Genomic DNA, 14067 nt, shown 5'->3' on the forward strand with positions numbered 1-14067 from the left:
AGCAATCACAAAGAGACAGATCTCCGTGAGTTTCAGGCCAGTCTGGTCTACAGTGTGAGTGCCAGGACTGGCTCCATATCTATTGTAAAAACCTACCTTGAAAAAACAAATCAAAAACAAACAAACAAACAAACAAAAAAACAAAACTAAAAACAATTACAAGGTAGCTAGCATACAGCCACTCTTCTCTAGATGAAGAACTATGGGAAAGCAAACGAACAAAAACAAACAAGAGAAAGCACAACAACAAAATGTTAGCCCTTTCTGCAAACAGTGTCTGGCATCTAGTTCTTTACATTCAGTTGGAAAAACTGTTGAATATGCTTTGTCATTAATTCTTTTAGTGCTTCCCCTATATTCTGACTGCAGCATTGCATGGCTGTTCCTGAGTTGACTGTCACCTGAACAACCATGGTGTCATTCATTTGCATATTCTTAGTGCCTTGGACACTGCATGTCCAGAAAGAGCTCTATAAGTATGCTGCTTCACTGAAGTGGAGCGTGGGGCAGAAATATTCTATGAAATGTGAGAGGCCTGGTATTTGTTGCTTTGCTATTTGGTGCAAGGCTTGAAATGAATTATGAATGTTTATGTGTATATGTGTGTGTGTGCGTGTGTGTGTGTGTGTGTGAGAGAGAGAGAGAGAGAGAGAGAGAGAGAGAGAGAGAAGGAGAGAGAGAAGGAGAGAGAGAAAGGGACAAAGAGAGATAGAGAAAAAGGAAGAAAGAAAAAGAAAGAGATATGCCAATTAATGATATTCTGACAGTCATAGTAGGACTACTGGCAAAGCTAAATGCTCAAAAAATTATCACATCAATGTTTGGCAATGTGGAATTTTATGATAGAATAAATTACCCATAAAGTATCACTTTTAAATGTTTTTTTTTACTTGTGAAGAGGGTACATATGTACCAATGTGAATCTGTGTAAATCAGAGGACAACATGTGAGAATGCTTTTTTGTTTGTTTGTGTTTTTTGAGACAAGGTTTCTCTATGTAACTTTGGAGCCTGTCCTGGAACTCACTCTGAAGACCAGGCTTGCCTCAAAATCACAGAGATTCACCTGCCTCTGCCTCTCAAGGGCTGAGATTAAAGGTGTGCACTACCACTGTTCAGTTTAACATGTGTAAATCTTGTTGGAGTCTGTTTTCTCTTCCTACTATGTGGCAACCAGGGATTAACCTCAGATCATCAGACTTGGCACCAATGGCTTTTACCTGATCATTCTCAGATGTCATTTCTGAACCTATGTAATTAATTTTTAAAAAGTTACATACTCTCAGGATATTCCATAGAATACAGTCTTCCTGATGAAGAAGATGATGATAATGATGGAAATGATGGTGACTTCCAAGAAAACTGCAATTCACATAAAAAGAAACTATGCCTATATAGAACTTTTGTACAAAGCTAATTGGAACTTCAGTGATGGGAGGCAAGTCAAAACTCTGCAGATTCAATGTACAATTACCTTGTAAAACATTGGCCTATTGAACAGTAACTTATTGACCATCTCCAAATATAACATTCTGTGACTTTCTGGCAAGTACTCTTGAAATAAATGAAGTAGTCCCTTTGTTTCATGAACATAAAGTCTGAGAAACCATCAGATAATAGGTGAGACTCAGAGCAGAGACATTCAGCTTTCCTGAATTCTTCCTACTTGATGTTTGACTAGTCTATAGAAAAGAATTTTGATTCAATAAATCATCATGAAACTATTAATATGATGGAATATGGAATTTGTGATAACCTTTATCTGTTTTCTCAGATTGATCATTTACTTGTTTCTAGAATAAGAATCTCTTATTTATAAATAGATTTCTAGAATCTCTTTTCCCTTTTGAGGCCAGGGCTATGTTTTTTAGGTCCTCATTGCTGTTCCAACACATCTGATTATCTATAATCTTCACAACTCCTTGATGCAGTAATATCATTCCCATTTCACTGATGAACTTCTGAAGATCAAGAAAGTAGGACTCACCCAGACAGACAGTTCATAGAACCTTCTGTGAATGAATTTTCCCCTTTGTGAATTATGACTTCCCATTGGCTTTTATGCTTTATTTTTTGTTTGTATGTTTATTTATTTTGTTCTTATCTCCTTTTCTTTTTGCTGTTCATTTTCTATAGATAAGATGACCTTGGCAAGCCCTACAGAAAATAGTAGGTAATTTACTCTGGATTTTTGAAATAGTCTCATTACCTTTACCAAGCTCCCTCTACCACTCTTTCTCAAAAATAACTAAGCTAATTCCTAAGATTTATCAAGATAGCCTCCTTCCCCAACTAAATCTAGTCTTGTAAATTTTGTTCACTCAGGTGTCCCTTTGCAGAAACTCTATTCCATCTCATACCAGCTGTTACCCAGGTTAAGCATGCGTGGAAAACGTGGCCCTTACCGGTGATATTGCAGTACACCTGGAGAGGTCCCAGCGGCCCGCTGCCATCAGAGTCAACATAGAATAAGCCAGCCTTGTTCCCATGGTGTCTGTATACTTCACAGGATTGCTCATAGATGGCTGGAAAGATAGAAAGACAAACTTTACTTCACTTTGTACATCCTTCTGCAGGGGTCAGTAGCTCATTCTTAAGCCTACTTTTCATGCTTCTTCCTTTCCCTTCCTGTACTGCTCCAAGAGCCTTTACAGCCCAGGGTTCTAGTACTTCGTGGACTTCTTCCCTATTTTAGTTTTATTTCTGTTGCTGTGATAAAATACCCTGATAAGAAAGCAACATAAGGGAGATAGGGCTTATTTTAGCTCGCAGTGTTAAGTTGCTGTCTGTTTGGAGAAACCACAGTTGTAGGAACTCGAAGCAGCTAGTCATATCGCATCCACAACCATGGACACTAAGAAGCAAATGCACCTTTGTCTACTTGCTAGCTTGCTTACACACTGTTTGATCTTTCCATTCAAGTCATTCAGAAACTATGCTGGTTGGGCTATTATCAATGGACACAGCTAGAGTCATTTTGGAAAATAGAACCTCAATGGAAAAAAAATGCCACCACATGACTAGAGATTCGGGAACTCTTTAGGGCATTTTATTTATTAATGATGAATGTGTAAGGGTGCAGTTCACTGGCGGCAATGCAACCCCTCAGAATATTGTTCTGTGTGGCCCATGAAAACAAGATGAGCAAGCCAGTAAGCAGTATGAATTCATTGCCTCCCTTTAGTTCCTACACCAAGTTCCTGTGAGTTCCTTCCCTGATTTCCCTTCATGATGAAATATGAAAAAGAGCTGAAACTAGCACTTTCCTTGTGGTCTTTATTGTAGCAATAGGAACATAATTAAAACAAGGACCCCTGTTGCCATCCACAGTGGGTCTTCCCACACACATTAACAAAATTAAGATAGTCTACTACAATTGTGTCCTCACACCAACCCAATAGAGACTCCCTCTCAGGTGATTCAGGTTGTGTCAAGGGGACAGTTAAAGATAACCATCACACACCATTGCTTCTATAATTCATTCTTCAAAGCCCATCTCAAGGGTACATTGATCATAAAATCTCCCCTCTTATCTGCCCCTGGTATTTGCTGATTTACATTCTGTCCCTATGTCCTCACAGTGTATTAAACTAGGATCATCAGCACAGGTCTGTCTTCTAGAATGTGCTAAAGAACCTCGAAGAATCATGACTGTGTCATGTGACACTGAATCCTAGCACCTAACATATCTCTAAAGGCATTACAGTTCAACAAATGTTCAGCTAGTGAGTTTAAAATTCACATTTTTAGCAATAAAACATGAGGACACATTCTTGGATGTGTGTGCACATGTACTTGTGGGCTTGTATGTGGCACCAATAGTCAATGTCAGAGGTTGTTTGGCACCACTTGGTTTTCTCCTTGCCTATTTGGCTAGAATGCCTGATCAGTGAGTTTTAAGAATCTTCCTATCAAAACCTTAAAATGAGAATTACAAATGTGCACACCATGCCTGCTTTTACATGCTCTAGGGATCAGACTCAGGTACTCATGCTTGCAAAGCAAGCACTTTACCAACTGATATATCCTCCAGGCAAAAGGAACATTCTCTTACACTTATATGTGCGAAACTTAGGAAAGTAACTGATATAATACTGTATACATCCATTTTCACCTGACAATTGCTGCCTAATTTATAGATTATGTTAACAAATATAGTTTCACCAAGGGACAGAGACATATATAAGAACAACAGTCTGTGTCCTCATGTTTACAGGCCATGACAGGCACAGAGGTCCTTTCATGCTCATGCAGGAGCCAGAATAGGAAGAGGTCACAGGGGTCACATAATTTGGAGCATTAACGCAGCTGTAGACTTGATAAATACTTACTTGATTATACCCAGCAGATTTGGAAGAATGCAAAGCCAACATCTTAAAAGACACATTAGCAATCTTAAGAATAAAAAAATATATTTAACACTTCACACAAAATCCTATAGTTTGGAGCAGCATGTGGACATTGAATTATGTCTCCTAGTCGTGCTTAAAACACTTCAGTGACTCCTAACATCATTCAAGATAGAGTACAAGCTTGTCACCTTAGCTGACTTCTGCCCCTGTGACTAATGCCCCATCCCAGGAATATGAAGCTACCGTTCATCATGATCAAGGGTGAGGGGAGCTTCAAATAATTCATTACCAGTCAGGTCCTAAAGCCTGAGAGAGTTAGAAATTCTTATACTTTGGAGTGAATTCAAGGTTATAAGTGTATTCATAAAACTCTCTCTGGTATTGATGCACAATTTCTGAAGCAGAGGTAAATAAGGGAGTCATGGTGTGTGCCCTGAACACTGAACACAACAGGCTGAACCCTGAATCTCCATTGGTGAAGCTTGCCTGGAAGAATACGATCTTCAGAATCTATGTAATGCACATTGATGTGCACTACACATGGGAATGCCAGCTAGTACGAGCAGCTATCAACAAACACACCTACATTCATAGGAGAGCAAACACATGAGAGAAGATGCCACTGTTGTTTTCTCAAGAGCATGAAAGGAAAATAACACCCAGAAAACATGTGAGCATTTATTTAACTGCTGAGATCACCTAACCAGTGAGATAGCTCAGAGAGTTCTAGCCCTGGTACCTACATGGTGGAAGAAGAGAGCGAGCTTCTGCATGTTTTCCTCTCACCTCCACACTTATTCTCTAGTGTACACAATCACACAAATGTACTCATGTGAGCACACACATTAAATAAAATTGTAATATTTCACAAAGAACTTGAACCCTAGAAATGAACTTGGCAAACGTTTGCATTATGGCCACAAATTAGCTCCTCCATTACTTTGGGAAGGTGGCTTTAGCCTTGCTAGCCTCTTCTAACATAATTTCCATGATGGACACCTCCTGTTATTCAGATACTCATGCTTGTCTTGGTTAATGCTCCCATTGCTGTTACAAAATATCTGACAAAAATAACACAAAGGAGAAACAGCTGTGTCTGGCTCACAGTTCAAGTGAATACATGTTATAATGGAGGAGAAGACATGGCAGTTGGCATAGGAGCTGGGGTTAGATTATTAGAAAGCAGTGGTCACCATCTTCACAGCTCTTGGATTGCTCACTGAAGTAGAAGTCACTGGTCTCCTCAGGAGAGAGTCTGATAGAAAAGTACTATCTGAGACATCTTCGGAGACTCTACTACTGCCACAAAGGTGAACAAAACTACAAGGTGTTTGAAGAGGGGCTGGGGATCTTTATGTTTTCAGATAGTGTTATGTTTCTCATAAATCTCACATCTTCAACTTGAAGAACTGGATGCCACCTGCAATTGTTATATATTTGGGATAATTTTGGAATGTAAATTTGTTGTTTGTTAAATTGTACTTCTGCATAAGTGTGTGTGGTGTGTGTGAGAGAGAGAGAGAGTGAATGAGTGTGTGTGTGTGTTTACATGCACACAATGTATGTCTTTGCATTTTTACACAGGTGTGCTCCATGTCTTAGTTGGGATTTCTGGTGCTGGGATAAATACCATGGCCAAAATTCATGTTGGGAAGAAAAGGTTTACTTCATCTTGAGCTTGTGTTCACCATCCAGGGAAGTCAGTATAGGAACTTAAATCAGAAACCTTGAGTCAAGAACTGATGACTGTGCCATGAAAAAATATTGCTTACTGGCTTGCTCCTCATGGCTTGTTCTGCCTGATTTTTTATACCATTCAATAGCACCTACCATTAGACAGCACCACCCACAATGGGCTAACCAGGGCAAACATTATTCAAGAAAATGCCCTACAAGATTTTCTACATCCCAACTTAATGGAGGCATTTTCTCACAACTGAAGTTCCCTCTTCTCAGATGACTTGGGCGCTTAGGTATAGTTGACAAAATCTAGCCAGCACAGCATTCTGAGGTTTGCAAATGGAAGTCAGGGGACAACCTTAGGTGTTTGTCCTCAATCTTTCTCATTGATTGATCCAGATCCCTTTGTTGTTTTTCCACTACATAAGCCACAGGCCAGCTGGGCTGAGACAGTCCAGAGTACGAGCACTGTCTGGCTTTTATGTGGATCCTAGGGATTTAAATTCAGTCCTTCATGATAAATGTACTATCACCCATTGAACTGTCTCTCCACCTTCAGTTCTGCTATTTCTATATAAGAATTCAACTCTGAAGATCGACTACTTTCTCTCTTGCTTTCATCTATGCACTCTAAACTCTTAAAACTTTTCTTGCTCTTATTTCCTGTGCTTATTTGTTTGCTTTGTTTTACCATCTTAGTTTAGTTTGTTTGTTTAGTTGTTTGGTTGGTTTTTCAAGATAGTTTTTCTCTGTAGCTCTGAATATCCTAGACTTTCTATGTAGACCAGGCTGTCTGCAAACTAACAGAGATCCACCTGCTTCTGCCCCACTCCAGAGTGCAGGGTTTAAAGGCATGCACCACTGCCACCCACACTCAGCTTTTTTTTCTGTCTTTGTTTTTCTGAATATGTGTTTTTAGCTTTTTCTGGTCACTATGAGTTGAAATTACAGCTGAAACTTCAGTTGAGTTGTGTCAAATAAGACCAAGCATGTCTTACTTTTCCAGCATCCGTTTGTCTGCATAAGTTTGATTTTGCATGCCCAAAGGACATGAGACACAAGATTGGGAACACATCAAAATGTACTTACAATGTCTTTTGAGAATAAGACAGGGCACAGTCTTACAGACTGCAGATTTTGTTGATTTTTTTTTGACACAGGTGTGTAACACATGAGGTAAAAATTAACTAAGACATTTAAGGCTAAAAGACCCTAAAGAAAAAAAGCCCATTTTTTTTTCCTTTGGCTAAAAGCCAGATATGTCTCTGTGCCTCTGGTTAGCCCCATTTTTGCAAGAGGTCAGAGATGCCAGTTCCTCATCAGAGGGGGTATTGAACAGTAATCAAGACCCATTAAGGGAAAATAAGCAGAGTTCTGTAAACTTGAGGTCAGCCAGTGCTACATAGTAACACCCTCTTTCAAAAAAACCAAAGCAAACCAAACAAACAAAAAAGGAAAATAGAATGTCTGGCCTGGATGGCAATTAACACTGTAGTTGTACCAGTTCAATCGTGTGACTTTTGGACTGAGTTAACCTGAAGCCATGCTAAGGAGATAGAAGGGATAAGTGCCCTACAAATGAGATGCTTCACGGAATTAGTGCTTCTGGTGCAGTCTTTATGAGGTGAACCCACATGAGGTACAACTAGGTCTGTCCCCTTTTCTGAGTCCTTATTCAGTGTTGTCAGATGACTAGGAAGCCACAGGGAAGAAGGCCACCATGGACGCAGTCATACAACGGGCACCAGCATCAAATTACAAGTGAATCTTGAACTTAGATATTGACACATGAATGTTCTTGTGGGTAAGAAGACCCAGTATATTTATAAACTAGAAGTGTCAAAACTCCTAGCAATGATTCAAATTCAGATATAAGAAAATAAGATGGTCAAACACAGTTAAAATAAAATTAATGAAAAAAGAAAAGGTAAATAACTTAATGTAAAAATATAAGATGTCAAACCAATATTGATATCACAAAATATTAATGTCAAGTCTAAAATTTGATAGAGGACATGGAGGCAGACTGCCCTGGAGGCCACAAGATTTATTTAATTCAACAGAAAACATGAAGGAGCCCCAAGTGAAAGGGAAGGAGCTCGTATTATACAGATCAGCAAAGATGTCTGCTCCCTTCTGACTTTTGTGGTGAGAAGAGGTGGCTGTCTCATACTGAGAGAGAGTGAGGGAGGAGCCTAGCATGTGACTCAGACAGGGGAGATATTGGGATAGGTCACATTTAATTAACTGATGCCCCTAAGACCGGAAACCTGATGTCCTTGGGGGATTTAAGAATGTCATGCTAGGGCTGGAGAGATGGCTCAGTGGTTAAGAGCACTGTCTCTTCTTCCAGAGGTCCTGAGTTCAACTCTCAGCAACTCTATGATGGCTGACAACTGTCTCTAGTGGGATCTGAAGCCCTCTTCTGACATAAACGTTTACATGCAGATAGAACACTTATACATAAAATAAATAAGCAAACCTTTGAAAAAATGAATGTCATGCTTTTGGAATCTGAACAATTGGAGAGTTTATAGACTCGCAGGCACACAGTCTGACTCTCCATGTAGAATCAGATGTGGCAGAGCCAACACTAAGGATGACTCTCTTTTGGGATGTTAGTCTTTCTGCTACAGATGCCCAGACCTGCTATCCTTGGAGTGCTGTTCATTGTTGCTGATGCTGCAGATGACTGGAGCCTGATTAGCTCTGCCCTTATGTCTAGCAACATCATTTCTAAGTTTTTCTTAGCTAAAACTGAAGCTGCAAGACAATGATTTATTGAAATGGATGCTGAAATACAGAAGGGCAGTTAGGAAAATAAGTATTATAAATATATCCACAGAAAGTGAAGGTATTGTTATTTCTGAAAATGATGTTTTTGTTACAGAAAACAACTCGGGGAAAGTGGCATACGATGGCGCACCAGCAGCTGAGGTAGGAGGCTATTCATGAATATGCGGAAGAGCCAGGCTACAGAACAGAACCCTATGTCAAGCATCAGAAAGACAGCCAGCCATTGCACTGATACAGACTCAAGTTCCAGGTCTCAGAAACCCACTGCTTCCTCAATAAACATTATCAGATGCCCTTTCTGCCACTGTCAATGTGCATTCTAATCCTATGTCCATCTTTTGGCCTCCTCTGTTAGAGTGTGAGTGCCTATAGTACATATATTTTTTCTCTGTTTCTAAATGGCCCATTGGTCTGGGGAGGTAGCTTTGCACACAAAATGTTAACTGTGTAAGCACAAAGATATCATTTTGACTCCTCGGAACCCAGGTACAAACCAGGACTGTGGATACATGCTTGTGATCTGAGCACAGGGAACTTCAGACAGGAAGAACTTTGGATCCTGACCAACCAGCCACGCCTACCTAATGAGTTCCATGCAAGTGTCCCCAAAGGCAAAGAGGATGGTGACTAAGGAATTACAGCCAAGATTGTCCTCTGGCTTACACACACACACACACACACACACACACACACACACACACACTCAAATGTACATAATTAATGACTATTAATTGAAAATTTCTATAGATGATAAAAGCTGAACTGAGGAAGTCCAACAGACGCTATGGGAACCACTGTCTCTGCAGCAGCAATATAACTCAAAGCAGTGCATAAGATATCACGTTATGCATTCTTTCTGGGTACTCTAGATTAGCACAGGAAGAGACCTATAGGAGAATCACAGCACACTCTGCTGTGGAGAAACTGAATGACTAAGAGAAAATTAAGAGGAAGTTGTTGGTAGGGCTTGGGTGATAGCTAGCAGTAGAGTGCCCGAGGACCTGAGCTTCATGATAGAACCAACATAGACAGCTGTGTGGAATAGTGTGTGCCAGGAATCCCAGCTGAAATGGAGATCTCCAGGTTCAGTGAGAGACCCTATCACCAAAAATAAAGTTAGAGTAAGTGCATAAGATATCCAACATTGACTTCTGACATCTTTATGTACATATAGCTATGTGCATATGCTTATATATTGCACATACAAGCACACCCATGAACAGGAACACATATATTACTGGAAGTTTGGAGAAATCTCTTTGTGGCCACCAGATGATACCAGGAAAAGATATTTTCTATTTTTAGCCTCCCTAATAGAATAATTTAGGAATTATAAATAGATTTAATTGGAAGCCCAAGAAATTGTATGAAATTCCCCAATAATCAATAAAAATATTATGCTGTGAAAAAAAATTTAATAAAGAAAGTCCCAAAAGCAGACAAAGCTGAAAAATCTCAGTAGCTGCTCAGAGATGGAGGATGAAGATACAGAAATAAAAGCCATTCTGTTTGTGTTAAGCAGACAGGGAGATTAGCCACATGATGACAGGAGGCCACAATGTGGGAAAGAGAGCATCAGAGAAAGGAGAAAGTCTGAGCACCAGGGAAGGCATTTTTAGGCTCCAGTCAACATCCAATAGAGAAAGACAAAAGAGAAGAAAAAGGAAGATTTTTCTTAGTAACAACTCAAAAATGCCCACAGATCCATGAGACAACTCATGGCAGCTTCCCGTGACTGCACAAGGCAGTAGGGGCTCTAGGAACAACTTTACCTAAGTAAAGAAAGAATCCTGTTTTCACTTTCAGCAGATCTTAAGAATCTATCTTCTGGAGGCTTAGTCCCATAACCAAGTAATAAGCAAGCCTAATATTAACTCTTAAGAAAGGAGACAATGGTATACCTTCAGCAAGAAGGAGATTCAATTCTTATGCACATAAAAATGCTTTTGAGACAGCAAAGTTTGTTGCATTAAAAAAAAAGCAGCCAGCAAAGTGAGCATTGCTGTTGAAGGGTCACAACCAGGAATTCACACATTTAGCACACTCCTAAGTGAAGAAGACAATGGTAGACACATCAGAGTTCTTCGGGATAAATTTTTACACAGAGCATATGTGTAATGTGACCAGACAGAGCAAACAGATCCATGTTTTCATATCTAAGAGAAATAGTCTTAGTTCAGTCCTGGCAGATAATTTATTGCCTAAGGGACAATTTGAAACGTCCTTGTGATGTTCTCTCTCATTAGAGATAATGATAGTATTCAGACAGCAAAACAGTTTTATTTAGCCCTCACCTTTTCAAGTGCCAAGGTCAGCACTATAGATTTGCAGGTTTATCATTTTATATTCCTACTGTGAAATTATGGAAACAAATATGAAACTCAATAAGTATGTGTGCACATGTGTATATGACCATTCATGTGTGCATGTAGTGGCCACAGATTGACATGAGGTGTCTTCTGCAGTCACTCTCATTACTGCCTACCCCCTATTAAATCTGATGTCCACAGGACTTGGAATTCATGTGAGGTCAGTGGAAAACTTGCTGGAGCAGGTTTTCTCCTTTCCTCTTCTGGGTCCTGGGAAGAAAACTCAGGTTGTCAAATTTGTTGGCAAGCTCCTTAACCTTCTGAATCAACTTGTCTGCTTGTGCACCTTGGTTTTTGAGACTGAACGTGAAGCTCACCAATGTGGCTAGAGTAGATGGTCAGTGAGTCTCAGAGATCCACCAGTCTCTGTCTCTCAAGCACAAGGATTGCAAATGCATGCTATTATCCCTGGGTCCTGGGTGTGGGTGCTGGGAATTATAACTCAATTGTTCATGCATATATGGTAAGCTCTTTGACCAGTGGAATCTCTCTTTAGCTTCTCAGTACATTCTTTGAAAGCCTTAAAAATGTTTCAATTCTTCTTAGCATGTTTATTGTTGTCATTATTCTACACTACACATATATGTATGTGTGTATATATCTGTATATATGTTCATAACAATAACTTATTTAAAAAGAGTCCATGAATTTAAAGGAGAGCAAAGAAGGTATATGGGAAGGTATGGAGGGAGGAAAGAAAGAAGATAAATGATATAATTATAATCTCAAAAATAAAAGTAGTCATGTAAAAGTATTTCATTCCTATGTCTCTTCATTTTTGCGATTTCCTGGGTCTAGTGTATATGCCGTATGACATAAATAAAATCAAATTAATTCTAGTATCTAAGCAAACAATTGTGGAGCATTTTATTCAGCAGTCATTTATTTAATTAAGTTTTTCAAGCCCTAGTGCAGTAGACTTTTGAGAATTTGACTTGAGCTTGTTTCAACAAAGAAAATAAAGATAGTATTAAAACAAAATAACAAAAATCAGTTCAAAGACTATCAGTAGATTACACTGGAGAGAGAAGAGCTTTTGATGGCCCAAGCCCCAGACCAAATTCAGAAGGCAGAGCAAAATGTCAGATTGCAATATTGGACCTCAAAAAGAGTAAGACATTTTTTGGTCTCCTGGGCTACAGTGCTTTAGGCCCTGATGCTGATGGCATGCTTTTAACAATGTCTGATAAAGGCAGGATGCCTGCCAGGTGACTTCTGGTGAATTGCAAAGGCTAAGACTAATACATTCTTCCAGCTTCACCTCTACCCAAGCCTCTCCTTTAAAATAAGCCATTAACAGCAGTCAGTAGCAGCAGTCACTACATACTATACACAGCAGTCACTGCATGCTATACACGGCAGTCACTGTATGCTATACACGGCAGTCACTATATACTATACACAACAGTCACTGTATACTATACACAGTAGTCACTATATACTATACACAACAGTCACTGTATACTATACACAGCAGTGATTGTATACTATATGCAGCAGTCACTGTATGCTATACACAGAAGTCACTGTATATTGTACACAGTAGTCACTGTATACTATACACAGCAGTCACTGTATACTATACACAGCAGTCACTGTATACTATACACAGCAGTCACTGTATACTATACACAGTAGTCACTGTATACTATACACAGAAGTCACTGTATACTATACACAGTAGTCACTGTATACTATACACAGTAGTCACTGTATACTATACACAGCAGTCACTGTATACTATACACAGCAGTCACTGTATACTATACACAGTAGTCACTGTATACTATACACAGAAGTCACTGTATACTATACACAATAGTCACTATATACTATACACAGAAGTCACTGTATACTATACACAGCAGTCACTGTATACTATACACAGTAGTCACTGTATACTATACACAGCAGTCACTGTATACTATACAGAGTAGTCACTGTATACTATACACAGCAGTCACTGTATACTATACACAGTAGTCACTGTATACTATACACAGCAGTCACTGTATACTATACACAATAGTCACTATATACTATACACAGAAGTCACTGTATACTATACACAGCAGTCACTGTATACTATACACAGTAGTCACTGTATACTATACACAGCAGTCACTGTATACTATACAGAGTAGTCACTGTATACTATACACAGCAGTCACTGTATACTATACACAGTAGTCACTGTATACTATACACAGCAGTCACTGTATACTATACACGGCAGTCACTGTATACTATACACGGCAGTCACTGTATACTATACACAGTAGTCACTGTATACTATACACAGCAGTCACTGTATACTATACACAGCAGTCACTGTATACTATACACAGCAGTCACTGTATACTATACACAGTAGTCACTCACTGTATACTATACACAGCAATTTCTATGTACTATACAAGCAGTAACTATATACTATACACAGCAGCCACTATTTGCAAGTGCATCACCTTATATGTGATACAGAGGACATTATGCCATTTTGCATTGCAGTAAAACAGTTTGTGAAATCACAGTAAGCAATTTAATAATATACTGTGGGTCAAAAGTGAATATGCAAACCCAGAGGATAAAAACTGTTTTCAATAGCCCATATCTAAAAGAAGTCCATCCTATGGGAGCATGAAAGCAAATGCTTGTTATGTTGATGATGAGCTTAGGTGAATGTCAGTGGGCATGGCTGCAATGACAGTGCTTCTCTGACTACATAAATTAGCAATCCTCCAGCTTACCACAGTCCTGGAAAATCATGATCCCCAAGGTGACCTAACATCAGACTGAAAATACAAGTCTGAAAAGTACCTTAGAAGATATTCGGATAGGACTGGAGGGAGGGACCAGTCACTGAGCACA

General features: G+C 39.3%; 1 protein-coding gene across 3 annotated transcripts in view; it reads right to left on the reverse strand.

Moving 5' to 3' along the window:
• Cntnap5 (contactin associated protein family member 5) overlaps positions 1-14067 on the reverse strand; it is a 956023-nt gene that overhangs the window by 314063 nt on the left and 627893 nt on the right. For all 3 annotated transcript variants that reach the window (XR_005974031.1, XM_041648130.1, XM_041648128.1), the window contains exon 12: positions 2405-2524. Coding sequence is in view for 2 of the 3 variants with exons in the window: in XM_041648130.1 (XP_041504064.1) it covers positions 2405-2524 (120 nt within the window). In the remaining variant the exon portion in view is untranslated. The remainder of the gene's footprint in view (positions 1-2404; positions 2525-14067) is intronic.

The sequence above is a fragment of the Microtus oregoni genome, unplaced genomic scaffold, assembly GCF_018167655.1.
Source record: "Microtus oregoni isolate MIOR12 unplaced genomic scaffold, Mior012 000003F_ref0000135, whole genome shotgun sequence".
Lineage (NCBI taxonomy): Eukaryota > Metazoa > Chordata > Mammalia > Rodentia > Cricetidae > Microtus > Microtus oregoni.